Below are 19,830 nucleotides of genomic sequence, written 5' to 3'. Positions count from 1 at the left end.
ATATGTTAGTTTAATTATATCTCCAATAAACCATTTTACTAATTGTCACCATCTAGACAGTCTGAGCAAATTTGAATTTTTTTACTACTTCATTCCTTGTGGTGTTCTTGAAAAATGTGTGACTGAGCTGTTAATTTTTTTTCTTTAATAGTCTAAGTTCTTTTGCTTTGTACTTGCTAATTAGTAACATTAAGTGTTTGCACCTGAACATGAAGTTCTGTATATGTATGTGTGTGTGTATGTGCGTCAATTCTTAGTAGCTATGGTGCATTTCTGTGGAGAACACACATTTCTGTGGAGGCACATCCCTTTCTGTAGTGAAATGTTGCTGCTTTTGACAGCTACATGATGCTAAAGATGAATGATTCTGTTTGACATTGTTATCTTTCAGTTGTTGATGAAGATTCAGGCAAACAAGACACATGTTGTTTTACCTGCTGTGGTATAGCTATGTACACTTTTCAGATCAGACATTTTTTTTTTTTAACAGCATAATTTTAGTATATTACAAAGGCATGAAGACAATACTAGCCAAGATAGAATTCTGCCCATGTGCAATAGATGATTTTTTTGGCAATATGAAACATGTGGCTGGGGGATGAGTATTAGTTATATATTACAGAACTGCAGGGGTTGGAAGGGACCTCAGGTGATCATCAAGTCCAACCCCCTAGCAAAAGCAGTTACCCTGTGATAGGTTGCACAAGTAGGCTCCCAGATGGGTCTTGAATAGAAAGAGACTCCACAACTTCTTTGGTCAACCTGTTCCAGTGCTTTGTGAACTTTACCATAAAGGAGTTATTCTGGATGTTAGCACTGAATCTCCTGTGTTTGGCTCAAATCGATCAGTTTGGAAAAGATAGCAGATTTTGTAATTGCCAATGATAACAGGAAACTGAACTGGAGTTGGACAGGTGTTGTTCTCATCCATTCCAGTGTTTCTGAATACAACTTGCTACCTATCTTTTTGGATCAGTTTTTATTAAATATTTTGTTTTGTTTATAAAATAGCTGGCTAGATTGCCAAATCATTGTCATAAGCGAGTACATTTTTGAAACTGTGTTTATTCTTTCTTTGGTTTGTTGAAAGCAAGTACCCTACAACAGGTTTTACAGATAAGCATCCAGATGGTTCTTGAATATCCCCATAGAAGGAGACCACAACCTCTCTGGGCAGCCTGTTCCAGTGCTCTGTCACCCTTACTGTAAAGAAGTTATTCTGCATGTTAGTGTGGCACTTTCTATAGTCAAGGTTTTAGGCCATTGCTGTTTAGGTGATGGAAGAGGTAATTCAGAAAATCATTTCCAGGCATGTGAAGAACAAGGAAGTAGTCAGCTTGAATTCTGAGGGGAAAGGAACCAAGGGGTTCCTTCATGCCTGACCAGCTTCTTAAATCTTTGGTGAAATGGATGGCCAGGTACATGAGGACAGCAGTGAATATTGTCTACCTAGACTTCTGTGTGGCTTTCAACACAGCTTCCTTTAATCTCTAAAACTCATGGAGAAGCTGATGAATCTTGGGCTGGATGGGCAGACAGTAGAGTAGATTGAAAACTGTCTGGACGCAGAAGATAGTAATCCATGGCATGAAGTTTACTTGGAGCAGGGTGTCCCAGTGGTCAATGCTCAGTTCAACACCTTTGTTAGTGACCTGGAACAAAGTGTACTCAGTGTGTCTGACAATGGTACAAAGCTGTAGAGACTGGCTAATACATAATAGGGTTTTGCTGTCAGCCAGAAGGATGTAGACAGACAGGAGAAGTGGACTGGCAAATCTCATGTAGTTCCTCAAAGTGAAATGCAAAGTCCGATACCTAGGGAGGATCAACCCCAGGCATCAGCATACGCTAGGAACCAGCTGACTGGAACAACCTGCCCATCCTTTGTAGCCTGCCTTAAGGGTCTTGCCTGAGCAGGGGCTGGACTAGATAGCCTCTAGAAATTCCTTCCTACTTCAGCCATTCTGAGTCAGAGGGAGTTGTCATATAATAGACATTTTCAGTTTAACCGGAGTGTCTTCAGGCTGCTTGAGACAAATACTGTACCTCCTACAGGCAAACAAAGGACTCTGTTTTTCAGACTTTATACCAGCTGAATGTTTATGGCAGGGAAATAAATATAGATTTTTTTTTTAATGTAGAAAAAATAATTAATAAAGGAGTTTCTGGCTTTTTTGAGTCAGATCTTGTTACTCTGTAGACTGTTTGGCTTGCTTTCAGTGTCCATGCCTTGGGCCCAGAATCTTATTTGCTTCTGGAATGCAAAGCATTGTGTTCCTGTTCCCTGCATGCTGTCTGCTACTTTGTTCTTGATGTGATGGGTGTTCTGGCACATGTTGGTCTCTGCAGGTGCTTACTCACCAGTTTTTTTTTTGTTTGTTTGTTTGTTTTTATCTGAGGATCCTTCTGTCCTCCTGTCTATTTTCTGTCCTCCTCAGACCAAATTAATGTTGATAGTATGAGATCTAAATGTTTTGAATCTATTTTCTCATCATTCCATCTTGAAAGCTTTTTCAAGTTTTCTTTGGACCTCCACATTTGAGACACTTGACAAGAAAAGTTTTGCCTGGAGTGGGATTTTTTTATCAGGTGAAATGAAGCTTCTATCTGCTTAAAAACCAACCTAGGAAACTGAATAGTCTTCAGGAATATGCCTCTATGACTAATAATGGGAAATATATGAGGGGAACAGCTAGGTTCTGTGTCATTTTGGTAATGTGTTGGATAATTTTCTATGTCAATCAAGTTTTATTTAAGCCATTGGTGCTAGGCTCAGTTGTGAATCTTGGGATGAGAAGTATTTAAACATGTCTTAGTAACTTTGGTAAAGCTCAAGCTAAAGCTTAGGGTTCAAGCATGTTGTGCTTTCTTCGAAGTGGGACTCTACAGAAGAGCACATTTCTGAAGGTGGTGTGATATGGATCTCTGGAGCTGCCCGGTTGTGAGCCAGGGTCATGTTTTGCTTGCTGGATTAATTGCCCGTCCAGTGCAAATGTTGTTAGTCTATGCTTAACACTGCCTGTGCCTTGCATGAAGCAGATGATTCTGTCTGTTCAGGATATGATCTTTCTTCTCAGCTTTGATACAAATATATGGCTGTTCCCTTTCCTAGCACAATCTGTCTGGTGCCCCCACATCCCCAGGAGGATTCTGGGGAGCCAGGAGACATCTAAAGCAGAGGCCAGCAGGGGCTGCTGTAGGAGTAGGAGATGGAGAAGATTTGCTGCCTCTGTTGGAGAAGCCTTCCCTGTGGGTTTGTTCTGCTGCCCTCTTTTCCCTTGTACCACACCCAAGCACACCTGGGCTCAGCTGTGTCTTTCCAGCACGGCACTGGTGTCTGTCACTTACAGCTCTGTATATTTGTATGTTCATAAATTAAACTTTAGGTTTCCTTGTTACAGTGCTAGAATTAACTTTCTAGTTCCTATTTTGGCTCAATAAATTTTAAATGCCTTTTCATATTGTTTTTTTTTTTCCGTAGAAATGGACTGTGGCATTTGTAGTTCATGTTTCCAGATGCCCTTAGGTTATTGTTTTAATGTCATTGTCACTCGAGAACTTGCTGGCTTCCTTCAGGACTGGGGCATAATTGAATTGGGGATGATTAGTTGCATTCTTTTGATTGAATGTTGGTTGTTTTTTTTTTTTTTCTTAATTCCTCTGAAATCACCGTTAGCTATTTTGGCTGCAGCTCTGCCTTCTGTTGAGGCAGTGCTACATTGTAAATCAATATCTTTTCAAAAAGACTGCTGTAAATTGCCTAGATAGCATATGCATGGTTACTTTGGCTGCAATGCTGCTGCAGAGCCTGGATAGTCTGCCTTTCTGGGAACTCCACAGGCAAGTCCATCATATATCTTGGAAAAAAAAAAAAAGGGGGGTTTAAAAAGAGCAAGGTATTGCTGGTGAAATTTAGACAGAGAAACATTGTACCCTTGGTGCTCATCTGTACCCTTTATATTTTATTCCACAGGGATTAGCGTGTCTTTAGGGATTTCTTTGTTTTCTGCTTTAGATTTCCCCCTTTCTTAGCTGTAGTACAGCCGTAGCGTTTCAGCTTGCTAGTGCAGAAAGATGTTGTGAATTCATTCAGTTGCTGAATGAGCCCGGCCTGGCTGCAAACACTAACATTGCCAGATCATGTCAAAGAGTTGCCGGCGTATCTAACCTGATCGAGGCAACAACACAACGGTAAGATGGGGCTCGTTTAAATGCCTGGCATTGAGCAAGTGCTGGGCTTTCCTGCTTAAACCCAAAGCCTAGTTATCACATGCTTCTAACTTGAGCAGGATGCGTTCTGTGCATGTCAGGGTGGGTTTTCTTTGGAATGCTTAAAATCCAGACGGAGGAAAGGCGGTGGGAAGCTGGGAATGCCACATGAGACCTCTCGGCAGCCACCCTGGTGAGACTCCCCAGCAGCGCTGCCTGCGGTTTGTAAATATCAGGGAAAAGGTAGGAGAAGCTTAAAAGCAATGCTTTTCTTGCTACTGCTTTGTATTTCTCTCTCCGGCAGCCTTATTTATTATTGCATTAAGAGGATAGTATGGGCAATTTTTTCTGATATATGCTTGGCTGAATGCCCTCTGGGACGAGTGAGTGAAGGACATGGTCAGCCACTTCTTCATCTCTGCTAACAAGTCAGTGCGTCTTACTAGATCCAAATGAATGTCTTTATCAGTTACAGATCTGCTTGATGTGGGGAGATACAATTAAAATGATCCCTTCTAAATACAGGCTATATCATGGACGTCAGAATATCTTTTTGCCTTATGAAGCTCTGTGATTATTTCACACGCTGTCTTTTATTTAATACAACAAATAGTGAGGGAATCATTTTAAGTAATTATTCTTGAATGCTTATGTAGGAGTGTGTTGGTAGCATTTTGGGTCTTAGTGGAATTTTTCAACATGCATGAGAGCTTCAGGAAGCAGCATGTTCAGGAAAAGAGGGCAAAAGCAGCACTAATGATTACTATGAGACTGTTTAAAATGTGTCCATTGTGTGGAATAATTTGAAATATTTTTGATGACTTAGCTGTCAGCTAAGTCAAGTCATAGATTAATCTCAACAGAAATCCAATAAATATATTTCACCATATGTTCTAGCACTTAAAGCAAACCAACTGTGGTAGTAGTGGCAGAGTGATGAAATATGTGTTTTGCTATTAATGGTTAAGGGTAAAAGCAGGGGAGTTTTATTTCTAGGTGAGCGTGTTTATGCTTTATGCAGCGTGTGAATTCTAATCCAAAAAAGAAATCAGTTATATATCAATGTGGGATTAAATAGCTGTTTTGACAGCAGTGCCTGTTTGTTGTTTTTTTTTCTGTACTTGCCAATTAAGGTGGTTTTTTTTTCTTAGTTACTGAGCACTATTAAAGGGGGAAGATTTAGCCCTATCAATTATTTTCTGATATACCCATTATTATTTTTCTGGTGCTCCTTATTTAAAAAAAAATTCTCTAAACGTGTAATACTGTATGTGCTGTGGTGTAAATGATGTGAAGTGGGCAGTTTCAAACTGTATGCAAACTCGCTCAGTTTTGTTCCAAAAAGTAGAAATGCTTCTTTTTGGTTCAAGAATAACCTTAAATGCTACTATTGCAGTAGCTGCAAGTGCTTGCTGTATGTATTTTTTAATAGAAATTTTCCTTTCTTTATACTGTCAGACCTTATGCATATCTTTAATGCATATCTCATTGTTTGAAGTAATCCAGCCATTTGTTTTTGCTTTTACTTTGAACAAGCAATGCAAGTCCAGAATCTCTTAGGCACATAGGATTATTTCTTCAATTAGAGTATTTCTTAGAGATGGTTTTTTTTTCATCCATGTATACATGTGAAAGCTCTTCCAGTAACAGCTTTTGTTTCTCAAACTGATTTTTTCCCCAGATGTTAAAAACACCCGCTCTGTCCGTTGTGTTACTGTCTCTGGGGTTCATATGTTTTAGTTTTCTGAGCTTAAGAAATCAGTAATGCTTTGGAATTTTTTTATGCTAAGATTTAGTTAAACACAGATCCCAAATTAATCAGGGCAAAAAGTACTATATAGAGTGGAAAACTTGGTCAAAAGTTACGAATACAAATGGGAAATGTAAGATATGCTTAGTTCAATAGGTAAGCACTGCTGAATGCTCCATAAAGATTATGACCTTTACGGCAAGAATTAGTTTTGTACTGTGACTGATCATATCTAGAGATTAAAACTTACCTGAAGAATGAATATTTGTAATATTATCCTCAATAATTCCCCAATGGAAGAGTTTCAAAAAGTTGTTGATCAGGCTAAAGATTGGGTTGTCAACACTGTATTTCCTTGCAAAGAATGTTAGCCTGGCTTGAAAGTCCAACAGCAAGAGTGGTCTCCTCACTGTTTTTTAATCTATTTTATTGCCAAAACATAAAGGGAAAAAAACAACAACACACTGTTTTTGATATTTTTCTCTAAACCTGTAAGATGAGACAGGCTATTTAGAAAGTTGACCTATGTGCTATTCCCACTTGGGTAGGTGCTCTTCTCTGGCAGGCCAGACTTGTTTCCTGGAAACCCTGCAGACAAGAAAATGGGTAGTGCTATCAAAAGAATTTGTGATTACACTGCAGTACAAAAATCCATAGTCAATCACAACTTGTGGTTGGCTCAGTCAACACAAGCATGAGTCACAAAGCTCCGGTGGCATCCAGCTGTCGTAGGTAAGAGATCATTTTGTTCTTAAGGAAAATCCTTGCACGATGCCAGCTACCGCTGAGCATTTCGCCTCATGCCTTTTTCAATACATTGGCCTGACCTGACCTATGTGGTCAGCAGGAATTTTCTGGGAACAGAGCTTGTGAAAATGCTCAGCCTGGGTCAGGTGTGAGGGTCTTGCACTGGAAAATTTGGTGACTATAAACATGAGTGCTAGGATACAACTTTAAGCACATTGGCATCAAAAGAATCTTGTTTATTTATGGTTATTTCCCATCAGGATCCTGGAATGTTTCAGGTAGCAATACATTGATAACTATATCTTACAAAGCATGTTGAAATGGAGAGAATCCTGCCAAATGCGAACTGAAGCAATGCGGAAGGAGACTGTGTGATACCAATTCCCTAAAGCCTATTTCTAAAGAAAAATGTATTTTTTAAATTACATCCTTCTGTTTATATAATATCCGTATACTTTCGTTCTTGAATCAGGAATCTCAGGTTAAGAATAATGCTTTCAGAGTTTTAGTTCCCTCAGGTAGTTCCAGAATGGCTTTCAGCAGCTCCTGTAGGTCTTTCATTTGAAACCTTATCAGGAAGGTACACAAATGGAAAGTTGCTTGTTTAAGGAAAAGATTCTTAAGGACTTTTTTTTTTTATAAAAAAATCCCACCATCAGTGTTAAAGTTGGGGCTTCTAGCAGCAGTTCCATCGGTAAAGAAGAGCTTCTTTGTACTTCTGTATTTTTCTGCAGTTCAGTCAATACTTTTGTGTGGCTACTTTTTGCTTTTGACACAAGTTTATTATCTATTTCCAAAAGTAACAATTATGTGCACCTTGTTTGAGTGTGGCATGTTTTTCACTGATATCTTCCACTCCATGCCCTAATATAAGCCTATGTAGAATTCTGCATTTAGCAATTTAGAAAAAAGCAAGTGGTCAAATATCAATTCATTGTTGTGATAGGTGTTGCATTCAGATCATTACTTCATTTTATCAGATTTTTTGAATCAACAGCATAATCAGAGCATTTTACCTCTGTAAAAATAACTTTTGGTCTTTTCCCTCTGTTGAATGGAAGTACTGAGATCACGTTCCTTTTGGTGTCATATTTTTAGGCAGGTGGGTCATCTCTAAATTTCCTCTATGAGTTCTGGACTGGCCCACTTAGGATGCAGAAGCAGTCAGTTTTATCAGTCAACTGCCTGTATGTATGATGGCACAACAGTCAGAAATGGCATGAAAATTGTTGATGGGATTTGTGCTTTGTTTTGCAAAAGTTTTCAGTATTATTAGAATTTTTTTAAGTTTCTGCTACAATAGAACTTGGTGTCTTATCTTAATGACTATCAGATCCCTTATTGCTTCTGACTAAAAAAAGATCTGTGATGAACTACAGCTAGACGGCATATAAATGTAATCTAAACTAGTACCAAAGAGCATATCAGCATGAATTTGACCCAGTTTATATCATTCTATACAGGAAATTGTATTAGATTCATGTTATTCATATTTCAGTTTTGCTGTGTAGGATGCTTATTAATATTAAATTGTATATGACTTACCTGAAGAGAAAAATGCCAAATGTTGCAAAGTGAGAGAGTAAAGCCACTAGAAAAAAAATGTAAATAAATAAAAATAATAAAAAAGCAAACATAACGCCAGCTTGTGTATTGTGAAAGCTCAATTCCATTTAATTTATCTCTGATGCTTTCTAGTCCTACAGGCTCAGTACATTTTAATATGTCCTCTTTCAGTCTGTTAAATCTTTGTAGAAGCGCAAAGAAAGTATTCAGAACTGTAAAGAATACGTATAAAATACTTTCCTTCTATGTAAATAGTGCTTTTCTCTATGAATAAATCTCTTCTGATAATAGAACATGTTAGAAATATTGTTATGCCTTAAAGAAGAGTTATTTTGGAAAGTTCTAGATGTTTGGCTTTGATGCCTTTTGGGGAAGTTGGAGAATTGCCAATTGTAACTTGCAGGTGGACAAGGAATTACTTGTTTTTGGGAAAGCAGTCCAGATACCAATTAGGGTATCATTACAAAGTGCATTTTTACTGTTGCTAGGCCACTGTATAAGAAAACACTCATAAAATTACTGCAGTCAGACTCAGTTTTTTGAAGTGTTTTCATGAGAAACTTACTGTACTGTAAAGATGGAGGACTTCTTACTGATGTTCTTACTTGGACACTAGATGTGAGTTTTTCAACCAATTTACTGCTTGGATTTTGTTGTTCATTGCAAGTCATTTGAGATGAACTCCCAGCTTTGGAGGCACAAATTGCCACCAACTGCAGCAGACTCAATTGTTTTGTACTGTTAGGGCTTTCTCTCTAGAATTGATTTGAGCACACTCATAAGTCTACTGCAGCACACGTTTTCCCTTGAACTCATAAAGCAGCAGCAGTGATTTTCACTTTTCTGTTGAGATACCTAGTTTTTTGAAAATTGCACATTATCTCTGTGCTGTTCAGAGAATTCTCTTATAAGTATGGTTGTCCTTATCACGAGCTCTCCTTGCTGTCATTTTGAAACTTCTCCATTTAAGCTTTATACATTTTTGCAAGAGAAGTATCCTTGAGTGTTCTTCATATGCTGAGTAAATTTGGCTGTTTCAATTTTCATTAGAGCCCCAGACAACTCTGAATTATGGGATGTAGAACATTTGCTTGAATTCTGCCTTTTTTTTTCCAGCATAGCACATTATGTACTGAGAAGCAAGTTTCATTATGCTTTCTTACACTTATTGCTTTGCAAGGTATTGTGCTACTGCTAGTCTGACAAATGTACAGTAGTTGATGGAAAATTCCCTTTAAGACATTTCACTCCAGTTTTGAAGGATTCTGTAACCAAGTCTTTTATCTGGACAGTAACAACAAATAGGCGCATTGTGATCCAAACACAGGTGAGAACTCTCTTCATTTAATTGTGTGTGAATCTGGGCTTGTCATTCTCATCTGAACTCTCAAACTTTCATCAAAGAAAACATTGGTAGAAAGGTAATGGATGGCTGTTTCTAAGATTTCTGGGGGATAGAATTGAAATACAGGTTATTTCAGATCTATGAAGAGTATTGGATGACAGAATAATGACTAAGGTTTAGCTGTTTTTTTTTCTTGCTATATCTTTATACTGATATGATAGAGGATACCTTGTCAAATTCAGTGGCTTGGAAGATAATATGTAAGAGACCAGATCTGGCATCACTGGGAGATCTTCTCTTCCCTTGTGACACTGCTTTGCCTGGGAAGCTGCATCTCTTAGCTGTAAGGTTGTTGACCTCAGGGATGAAGCACCTAAGAGGAGAGATTTTTCTTAGTTCTAGAATGAAACTTTGAAATGCAGTAGCAACTTGAAATAAAGAACTCTCATTACCTAGTTTTTCATCTCTTTTTTGGTAAAGTTAGCAAGAAGGAGCTTTGCAAGAGAAGGAAGGAAAGGGAAGAAGAAAAAATGTATAGAGGAAGGAAGTAATTATATATATATATATGTATGTATGTACATATTTTTATAAAAGAATTGGTATGAATGATGGAAAAAGGAACCAAACTAATTTATCACTCTAGTCTTGGATTATTTTTTTGCAAGGTACTTTATAAGGGATTTTGGTAGTATGTGAGATTCCTATTGATTTGCAGTGGACCATAGAGCATGCTGCTTTAGTGTAATGAAGGCAAATGGATGGAAAATCTTTCTATGTGCAAATGCATTTATTTTGGAAAGATGATTGTATAACTTATCCCTTTCCTCTATTTATAAGAAAAGTACCCTTCAGTGTTGCATTCTTAAAAGATTCTTCAGACTGGTTTTCAGTCTGAAGCAAACATTCTTGTTTATTGTAATTATAATTAAGTTTTTATTTCATCACGTCTCATTGCTTTCATCAAACTTCAGACTCACTATATAAAAGAATTTAGTTGTTTTAATGCTGTAGTTGGCTTTAGGTCTTATATCCTCAGTTGCATGACCAGATCTGACCAACAGCAGTATTTTTGTTGTAACCTTTGCTTGTAGGAGAACAAATAGTCTGTTTATTTTCAAATGAAATTACTTGATGATACCTGTAAATGAATCAAATGGCTTGCAAGCACAGGCAAAGGAGCCTAAGGGAGCTAAGTAAAACCTGTTTTCAAGTCATGAAGTTGTTTACCATTTATTTTCTTAGAAACCCTATTGACACAGCACAGAATTAAGCAAGAATAGGCATTTTGCTGTCAAGTCTCTCAAGATATCTCACACTTCAGCATGGTAGTGGGAAGACTTTCTGCATTTATGGATATGCCCTTGATTACTTTATGATTGGAGGGAGTGTTGGAGGATAAAATAAAAATATAAACCTGTGAACTCAGACAATATAATGTTCATAAAAAACTATTAATAATGCACTTATGAGAAGTAAACTGCATAAACTCACAGTGGCACATGGAGCCATCTGTTGGAGCAGGAGGTTGGTATGGGAAAAGGATTGAAAATATAATTTTTAATCTTTATTTTTAAATGCTGTTCATATGGTTACAGAGGAGGCTAGACAACAGATACAACTTGAGTAAGTAAAATAATATAGAGACCACCTGCCACAATTTCATGGGAGCCTGTATGTGTTCAGGCTGTTTTTCTTTGGTTTTGCTGGTGCTGCTGATGAATGCCAGTTGCTGGAGGCCATCAGCCATGCTGCCACCTCTGTCCTTTTTTGTCCCTGGAGGGCCAGCCCTACTGGCTCTGGGTGCAAGAAGCCCTGAAATGGGGCAGTGGGTACAGCAGCCCAGTGGTAATTCCATGAAGACCCTCAGTGATGGGATACTCAATTTGCAACAAACCCGAACATCGGGCAGGTGAAAGAATTTACTTACTGGAGCATTCAGTGCTAGCATAGCTGTTGTAGGGCATAAGTATAGAAATAGAGAAACACTCCCCATTAGATCTGCTCCATTGAGTTTCTGTCTCTTTTAATGTATGTCACAGGCTGTCAGGACTTCTGGGTGACCTTCAGCAGAGACCCTGTCCTTAGGTGACTCCTGACTGCTGTTGTTGCAGAACAGGATTTTGCTGCAAGGACATATATAGGCTTTTCCACACCTAGGGTCTAGTCTACGCTCAAATCAAAATCTTTTTTTTTTTTCCTCTGTGAATATCAAATTTAATGGACTGAAAACTCACTTTTCTGAAGCTAAGCTGTGCTGTGAATGGAACAAAAGCATTAATTTTAGAAATGCTCAGCTCCACCTTGCCTTGTTCAAGGGACATATAATCATGTGCAATAATTCCTCACCCCTAGAATTATGCCCAATTCACTAATCATGCTAATTTTTAGCTACTAATTTAGCAGAATAAGTATGTGCTATAGTGCAAGTTTGGCTGGGGAGTTGTGTAAGCGCTGCCCGTAGTAACTTCCAGTGTAATACTTTTTTCCTTCATTCAGGTGTTTAAACTTCTTCTCAGATTGGTATGATCATGAGACTCTTCGTTCAAGTCTGATCAGTTGGCCTTTATATGAGAGTGACTTGTTTCACACTTGGCAATTCAGCACAGACATTTAATCTGCTCACTGAGTTCGGTGTTTCAGACAAACAGAGAATTAATGTCAGAGCTTCCGTTCAAAAATTCTTCCATCTGGCATTCCAGTGACCTTTTTATATTTGCATTCTTCCATATGACAAAGACAGTTGGTTTAACATCAGCTTTGAGTTCAAAAATAAAAAGGCCATTATTGGAGTAAGCCTTTAAGATGGGCTGTCTCACAGATTTATGAGCAAGTTTGTGCTAGGTGTAGGATGGGCCCTGTGCTAGTGCCGGATGTCACTTTGAGTCTCAGGGCTCTCTTTTCAGTTGTAGTTGCTAGTTCATAGCTAACATAGTTAGTGATTGCTGTATCCACGTGAAGTTAAATAAAACCTGAGGATATATATGACAGTTCTGGGACATAGTAGAGCCTGATAGCCCTGAGGTCACCAGACAGAAACGGCAGGCCATCAGGACAGGCGATATCTTACTGCCATTTTTTCCTTACTCCCTTTCTTCCTTCCTTCCCTTGCCATTACTTTCTTTCTTCTGCTTCACTTTCCCCCTTTTTTTTTTTTTTTGTCTTCCCTCACTGTTCTTTGTAGCTGTGCCATGAAATGTTCAGGCCAAAGGCTTGGTGCATGTAATTACAGGAAAAGGTGAGCGCTGAAGGACATCTCTTAACTTTGGGCCTGACTGTGCTGGTTGTTTCAGTATGAAATCATGGGTGATGTCTTGTAACGTTACATGCTCTACTTCTCCTTTCAGAAATTTTGTTCCCTTATCGCTCATTTGTTGTGGATCTTTCTGAATGGCATGACCTCAGTTTTTCTTCCTATTGAACTTGCTGCTTGGTCAGAACATGTTGGGGTTTCTAACTAGGCTTGTTGCAAGGGCAGCTGCAAGCCCTCTAGGGGCAGGTAATAGAGCGCAGCCACCTATGTGCAACAGGCCTGTTGTGATGATATAGCTTCCTCCAAAGAGAATGAGCCTCCAACATTGTCAGTTCCTTTTCAGTTTTGAACAAAACCACTTATAATACTTCAGAACGTTCCCAAATGATGTTTTTTAAGTAGCAAATATCAAATTCCAGTGCTGTCGGAATCTGCAAATAACTCGTATAGACTCATATATTTCTCAATTGCCAAGGTACCAAAACACAATGGAAAAGAACATGCAACTAGAAGATAATGAAAGCTCATACACAGATAGGATTTTTGAGTAATATTAATGCTGGCCATATGCTCTCAGCAATTCAGTTGTTGAGTTAGTAGTCACTTGACTATTTATGATTTTTTTTCTTATTATATCCATCAGCTAAATTCAAGTGCTAAATCTTGTTCGCGGCAGTAATGAGATTGTTGTGCTACCTTCCAGAGGGCTTTGGCTCTACAAATTATAATCTATATCTTCATAACATTTCACTTATGAAAGCCCAAGTGCTTTGCAAAATTAATTAGTGCTCCTAGTTCTTATGGTTTCTTCTTGTGACAGGGCAGGATTGTTATTACAAACAGAAAAATGAAACTGCATAGAGGTTAAGTGACTTCCTTGCCTCCAGTCATTCAGTCCTTTTTTTTTTTTATTTCTCTGTCATGGGTGCTAGGTCTTTGATTTCCTTGTATAGGGTCCTTTCATACTACTTCTGTTGAAAACAGTATGAATGGGGGAATTCAGATGTTCTGTTTGTTGTTTTTAGTAAGAATTTTGGATCTTTGCTCTCATATTTATCCAACTGACCACTTTTTCCCAAGGTGTACACTGTGAGAATGCCTAATAGAGAAGAGTGGCACCAAAACTTGAATGCTGATATATTTTTTTACATTTTGTGTAAGTACCTACGGAGTGGGTGACCAAAGTAAAAGTTTGCAGAGTACTACGTGAAGGAATAAAAACTTAGCCCAGCACATTCTCCTAGAAGACATGATGAGTTCTAGAGTAGTATGTCTTTACACTATATAGAAAGATTTCTTTTTTCCTTCAGTGCATTGAGATGTTGGTTCTGTCATTCCAAAGCTTAAGAAAAGATTGTTTTTCATTACCAAGCATGACTTTATTCATTTGAATAAAGTCCAGTGATATGGGACAGCCTTTCTTTTACTAAGTATCCTGGCAGATAATTAATTCAGGGGACATTCATGACTGTTTTAAAATTCATGACCCATAAGGGCTATAAATTACTTTTCTCTTACTGATTACTCTCACTCTTTATATGCTGTATAATTTGAAACAGTAAATGAATTAATCCAGCAGTCTTTAATTCTAAGAATACAGTTTGCATGGGAGCTCTGAATTTTGCCAATGAAATGAAAAAAAACCCCACAAAAAAAAACCAACCTACGTTGAAACTGTATAATTGTAAATGTATTTGCTAATTTCTTTGACATGAAACCCAAATGCAGATTTAGGAATATTGCCTGAAATAATAGAAGGTGAATCAAAGAGATGTCTTTGTTCAGAAATGATTCCATGAGGAATTACACTTTTATTTATTTAGCGGAGCACATTATGGAGTTCTCTGGTGCAGCAACTTGAAATTTCAGGCTCTTCAGTGTTAGTTTTTATGGGTAAAAAGAAAATGGGCTATTTGCAGCTATTATGCTTTGAGGTATGATAGATACTGTGGTGTTAGGGTGGGGGATATAGGAATCTGTAGCCCAGTATTCCTTCATGACGTAATGGTGATTAAGCATGTTTATCCTAGGGTGGCCTTGGGATCTTCTCAAACTGACTGAGACTGAGTAGGATGAGAGGGGTAAAAAGACTGGCCAGGCTGTTTTGTTGCCTGCTGTATGCTATTTTCTGATTCTGATGAAGAACTAAAACAGTTGCGAAGTATTATCTGTCATGCTTTTTTGTGGTTCTTAAATTAGGAATTGGAAAGCGTATGATGTTTTAATGCTGTGGGTGTGTTCTTACTTTAAATAAATAAAAATACAAGAGAAACACTAAAATAACCTCTTGTACTAGAGTGCACTTGATTTTATTTTGCATTACATTGCCAGAACCTGTAATAGCTCAAGTTAATATTAGAATTGCCATGACTGTTATGATTTGTTGGATAAATTATCCTTGCTCTATTTTTATTTTTCAAAAGTAGAGAAGAGCTCTTCAGGCAACTGCCAGGTGGGTCTCTGTGCTGTACATTTTAAAGAGGCAAATGACTTCTGTCTTATCATTTCTCATTTTGCCTTATCTTTTTAGTTGAGACAGACTAAATAATTTGGGACATATTTAACAAGGGGACAGCCTTCAGCTATCAGGGTGCGTGGAATGAATGGGACATCCCTGGTGATTCTGGTGACTTCTTGGGATATTGATGTAGAGTTTGGCAGTGGAGAGTGAGACAACACAGAGAAATGCAACTGCGTATTTAAAGATTATGTAAGAGTTGTAACGGGAGGATGATCACGGGGAAGTGCTTCTGTCAAACTACACCTAGGATGACAGGAATCTTTTCCAAGGCTGGACTCAAGGACTCTCGCTGTGTAGAAACAAATATGTATTGCTATTTTCAGATTTCCTATAAAGATGCTGAGTCCCTGGGCAATTTCTAAGTGCTTTTCCCAAACAGTGTCTTCAAAACAACACTCAAAAAAAAAAGAAAAAAAAGATTCTGTAGGACTATTCTGTTCTCTGTGGAGAAGAGCAAGGGAAGATTTAGAGATTTTGAAGTATTGATGTCCTACGTGTAGAGTTTGCTTGTGTAAATACCATTCATACCACCTTTGCTTTATTTTACTTTTTTTCCTGGCAGGCAAGTGTGTCTCATACACTGGTACTAGGTCTGCTCCTTGTTCCTGACCCTCTGTAGCTGTCCTTGTTTACATCTGTTTTTCAGCATGCTTTCAGGGGTGCCCTTGATGTGGTTCCTGCCAGGCTGGAAAGCTGGCGATGGGAAGCAGACATAACTTCCTTCTGCTTACAGAGTGCTCAAAGTGAATCAACCCATGACTTTCGTGGGTCTTTACTACTTGGTATATTAAGTTGACTGGCCTTTTCCTTGTCCTGTTTCCTATATAAAAGAGAAGGCATAAACTGAGAACAGATTATTCTGTCTCAGAATGTTATGAGATCTGCTGGCAGAAGTACCTGTTCTGAGAGAACTATGACTACACTTCATATGTTCTAAAAACCAAGTCACTTCTGAAATAGTTTATATGTCTGAAAGTTTGGCTTTGAGTATAACTTGTGGTGGAAAAAGTACTGAATCACTGTATAAGCTCCTGAAGGGGAAAGAAATGCTCAGTATTAAAAAACCCTCAATATTTATTTGTAAGATGTCTTAAATTAATGAAACAGTAATTAAAACTGCTTAATGGCTCATGCTAGGAGGAATTTGAATTAAATGTATATGATACTTATAATTTTTCTCTTGATTGTATTTTATAAAATATAGTTTTCTTATGACCAGCCAAGTTATCATCTATGTGATGTGCGTTTGGACTGAATTTTTGTAATAGTTAAAGTACCATTAATCACCTCTTCATGTAACATTGCTTTTAGACTATGGCAGCATTTACAGCATCCCAGAAAGTGATGGTGCTGCAGTGTTAAGTACAGAATTACATAGATTTATAGAGCAAGGGCAAGAAGAGGTAATGAATCATTTAGATTGACTTCCTATATGTTATGAGCTGTTACACTTTGTTTAACTTTGATTTTCATTCCTGTAACTGTAGCTAAGTAGATATTCAATAGAATCTTCTAGTTTTGAGACTGCAGTGGATGACTTTGTCATCTTTATTGGAATGTGTAAGGGTTTTTCTGCGTGTTACTTTAATGGAAGAACAGTCCCCATTTAAAGAGTCTATGACTTCATGTACACATTTGAAACATGAAATGTGCTATAAAGACTTTTGTCTTACAGATAGCAAAATGGACTTACAGACTGGTGTCCCTGTGTCGTTAAGTTGCATGTGTTCTGTGTAGGGGACTGACTTGTGTGTGGCTTGCTCCATCCAGTTGCAGGCATGAGGCTGGCTCTTAATGGGTGATGGTGGGGAAATTTTGCAATGGATAAAGAATTGAGATACAGCACTCTTGTAGCTATGGATTCCAAACATTTTAACTGGTCACAGATGCCCTTTGGTGATTTGGGGGGAAGACAAGAATAGCCTTTAACTTTCTCTCCTCATCCCTTGCCCCTGTTGTCTAGGTCATAGGATTTCAGAGGCTAAGGAATATCTACTGATCTCAGAACATCTTTCTTGGAAGCAGGCATGGCAGGAAGGCAAATCTAGAGGGGACAGTGGGAAGTATGTGTATGTGTGCCTGTATGTGGTCATTGTTTAAAGGGACAGAGGAACTAATTCGTTTTACAAGAAGGCTAATTAAAAATTATTTGTGCAGCAGCCCTTCTTCTTTTCTCTCTGAAGTAATAGACCAAAGTTACACAATTGCTTTAATTTTAACCTGGGGGAGTATCATCATTTGGAACGAAGAGAGGCTGTTCCTTTTCTCAGTTGGTTAAATTTTAGTCTTGGAGAAACCATTTAATGAGAAGAAATGTGCACTCTGTTGAAGGTGGCTTGTGATGCCCGTAATGGCCTGAACTGGACTTCAACTATGGATGGCAGCTTGACTAGATGACATTGAGTGAGAAGTGAACTTTAATTTTTAATGTACGAGAGAAATTTGTGATTTGCTGTTACAGTGAATCATGTAAATCACAAAACCTCAAAAACACAAGGAATAGGCACCTAGTATTTCTCTGAACAACGGTAATGGGTTGGGTTTCAGTGTGTCGAATTCAAGGGAAACTGCAAAGAGCAATCACATGGGATGGATGAGTGGACAGTGAGGTGGGTTGAGAAGTGGCTGGATGACAGATGCCGGCCTTCTTAGTTTCATAACTTTTCCCTGTAGCCTAAGAGCAAAAAGCACTTTTGCTTTTTCTAGGAGTTGAATTTCTTATGGCTAAATGAGGAATCTGAAGCTCCCACTCCCCTCCTCCCCTCAAGTTGTGTGGTTTTAAGAATTGACTTATAAATTGGAATACAAAAAGTGCATAAGATACATGAAACTGCATAACTTGAGCCTGTAACCTGCCTGGGTGGCTTGTGAAGCAAGCTGCCATCTGTGGGGCTGGGCAGCATCACGCTTCCCTGTAAGGGAGAATGGAAGTTCTGTGCTTTAGTGTGCCAATAAGCTGCGGTTGCACTTCTTAGTGCTTGGGAACTGATTTACTGATTTCATCTTCTGAGACATATGGTGATAATAATAATAGCACTGTATAAGCATTATTTAAAAATACAGTGATATACTGGGATTGGATCTCTGGCAGGCCAGCAGTAAGGTACACACCCCAACTACCATCATTTATTTAAGCTTAGGCACATCTAGTTTTAAACAAATGAAAATCAATACTGCTCACAGATATCAGCAGCTGGATTGAAGAAAAAAGTGAAATTGCATTGTTGCTAAGAACAACCTGTATGAGAAAGCACATAGATATATGATTTTTATGTATGTTTCTCTTCTGTTTTATCTTTTTCAGGATCTTTCAGTACACTATGCAAACATGTATTTATTGTTATTACTGTTAGTTTATGTTCCCAATGTAAAATGCATGTGTGATTTCAATATTTCAACAGAAAGTGAATGCCTATTTTTTGATGCTTTTTTGATGCTGTCTGATACATGGATCGATACAGACTCAGCCTGTTAAAATCAATGAATGCTGGTTTTTTCCTTTCAGATATGTGTCACAAAGATGTCTACACGGAACTGCCAGGGAATGGATTCAGTGATCAAACCTCTGGATACAATTCCTGAGGATAAGAAAGTCAGAGTCCAGAGGACGCAGAGTAGCTTCGATCCATTTGAGAAACCAACTAACCAGGTGAAGAGGGTTCATTCAGAGAACAACGCTTGCATTAACTTCAAAACTTCATCTGCAGGGAAAGAATCACCCAAAGTCCGACGGCATTCCAGCCCTAGCTCTGTAAGTTCGCAATACTGGTCTGAGCATGGTGGACTTAATAACATGGAATAAATGTTTTATTTCTTAAGAAGAAGTTTAGAAACAAACAGAAGATTGTGGCTGCTACTAAAATATTTACAATGCAAATTTCTTATGTTTCATTTAAGGTATGATATTAAAAAAAAACAACAAAAAACAAAAACCAGCAACCTTGAAAGATAATGTGTTGTGAGATTCCTCTCACCTTGAGCACTCTGTGCAGTTTTGAGTACCACAATGCACATAAATGCTATCAGCATCCAAAGGAGGTCTGCTGCAAAGGTAGAGAAGGGTTGAGAAAGCAAGGGAGTGGCTGAGGTCCCTGGTTTCCTCATGCCAGAGCAGAGGAGCTGAGGCCTCATGGTGGCTGCAGCTCCTCACAGCGCTGGGCTCTGCTCTGTGTGACAGCCACAGGGCCCGAGGGAACGACATGGAGCTGTGTCAGGGGAGGGGCAGCTGGGGGTCAGGGACAGGGTCAGCGCCAGAGGGTGATGGGCATGGAAGGGGCTCTTCAGGGTCATGGCCCCAAGTGCTGGAGCTCAACGAGTGTTTTGTCTTCTCTCAGTCATAGGGTTTGATTTTGGGTGGTGCTGTGCGGAGCCAGGAGTTGGTCTTGATGATCCTTGCTGGATCCCTTCCAGCTCAGGATGTTTCATGATTCTATGATTCTGCC

At 38.6% G+C, this 19,830-nt stretch overlaps 1 protein-coding gene across 2 annotated transcripts in view; it reads left to right on the top strand.

Moving 5' to 3' along the window:
* CDK14 (cyclin dependent kinase 14) overlaps positions 1 to 19,830 on the top strand; it is a 308,533-nt gene that overhangs the window by 55,630 nt on the left and 233,073 nt on the right. Inside the window, exons 1-2 of one of the 2 annotated variants that reach the window (XM_065731297.1) lie at positions 3,095 to 4,452; positions 18,894 to 19,139. In XM_065731297.1, coding sequence (XP_065587369.1) covers positions 4,378 to 4,452; positions 18,894 to 19,139 — 321 coding nt within the window. In that variant the 5' untranslated portion in view covers positions 3,095 to 4,377. Of the gene's footprint in view, positions 1 to 3,094; positions 4,453 to 18,893; positions 19,140 to 19,830 lie in introns of those variants that run through there. The other variant, XM_065731296.1, reaches the window with a different exon arrangement.

This window comes from Cyrtonyx montezumae, unplaced genomic scaffold, assembly GCF_038088225.1.
Source record: "Cyrtonyx montezumae isolate F1298 unplaced genomic scaffold, pur_monq_1.0 scaffold_14, whole genome shotgun sequence".
NCBI classification, from domain to species: domain Eukaryota; kingdom Metazoa; phylum Chordata; class Aves; order Galliformes; family Odontophoridae; genus Cyrtonyx; species Cyrtonyx montezumae.
Note: the sequence above shows the minus strand (reverse complement) of the source record. Positions and strands in the feature narration are given on the sequence as shown.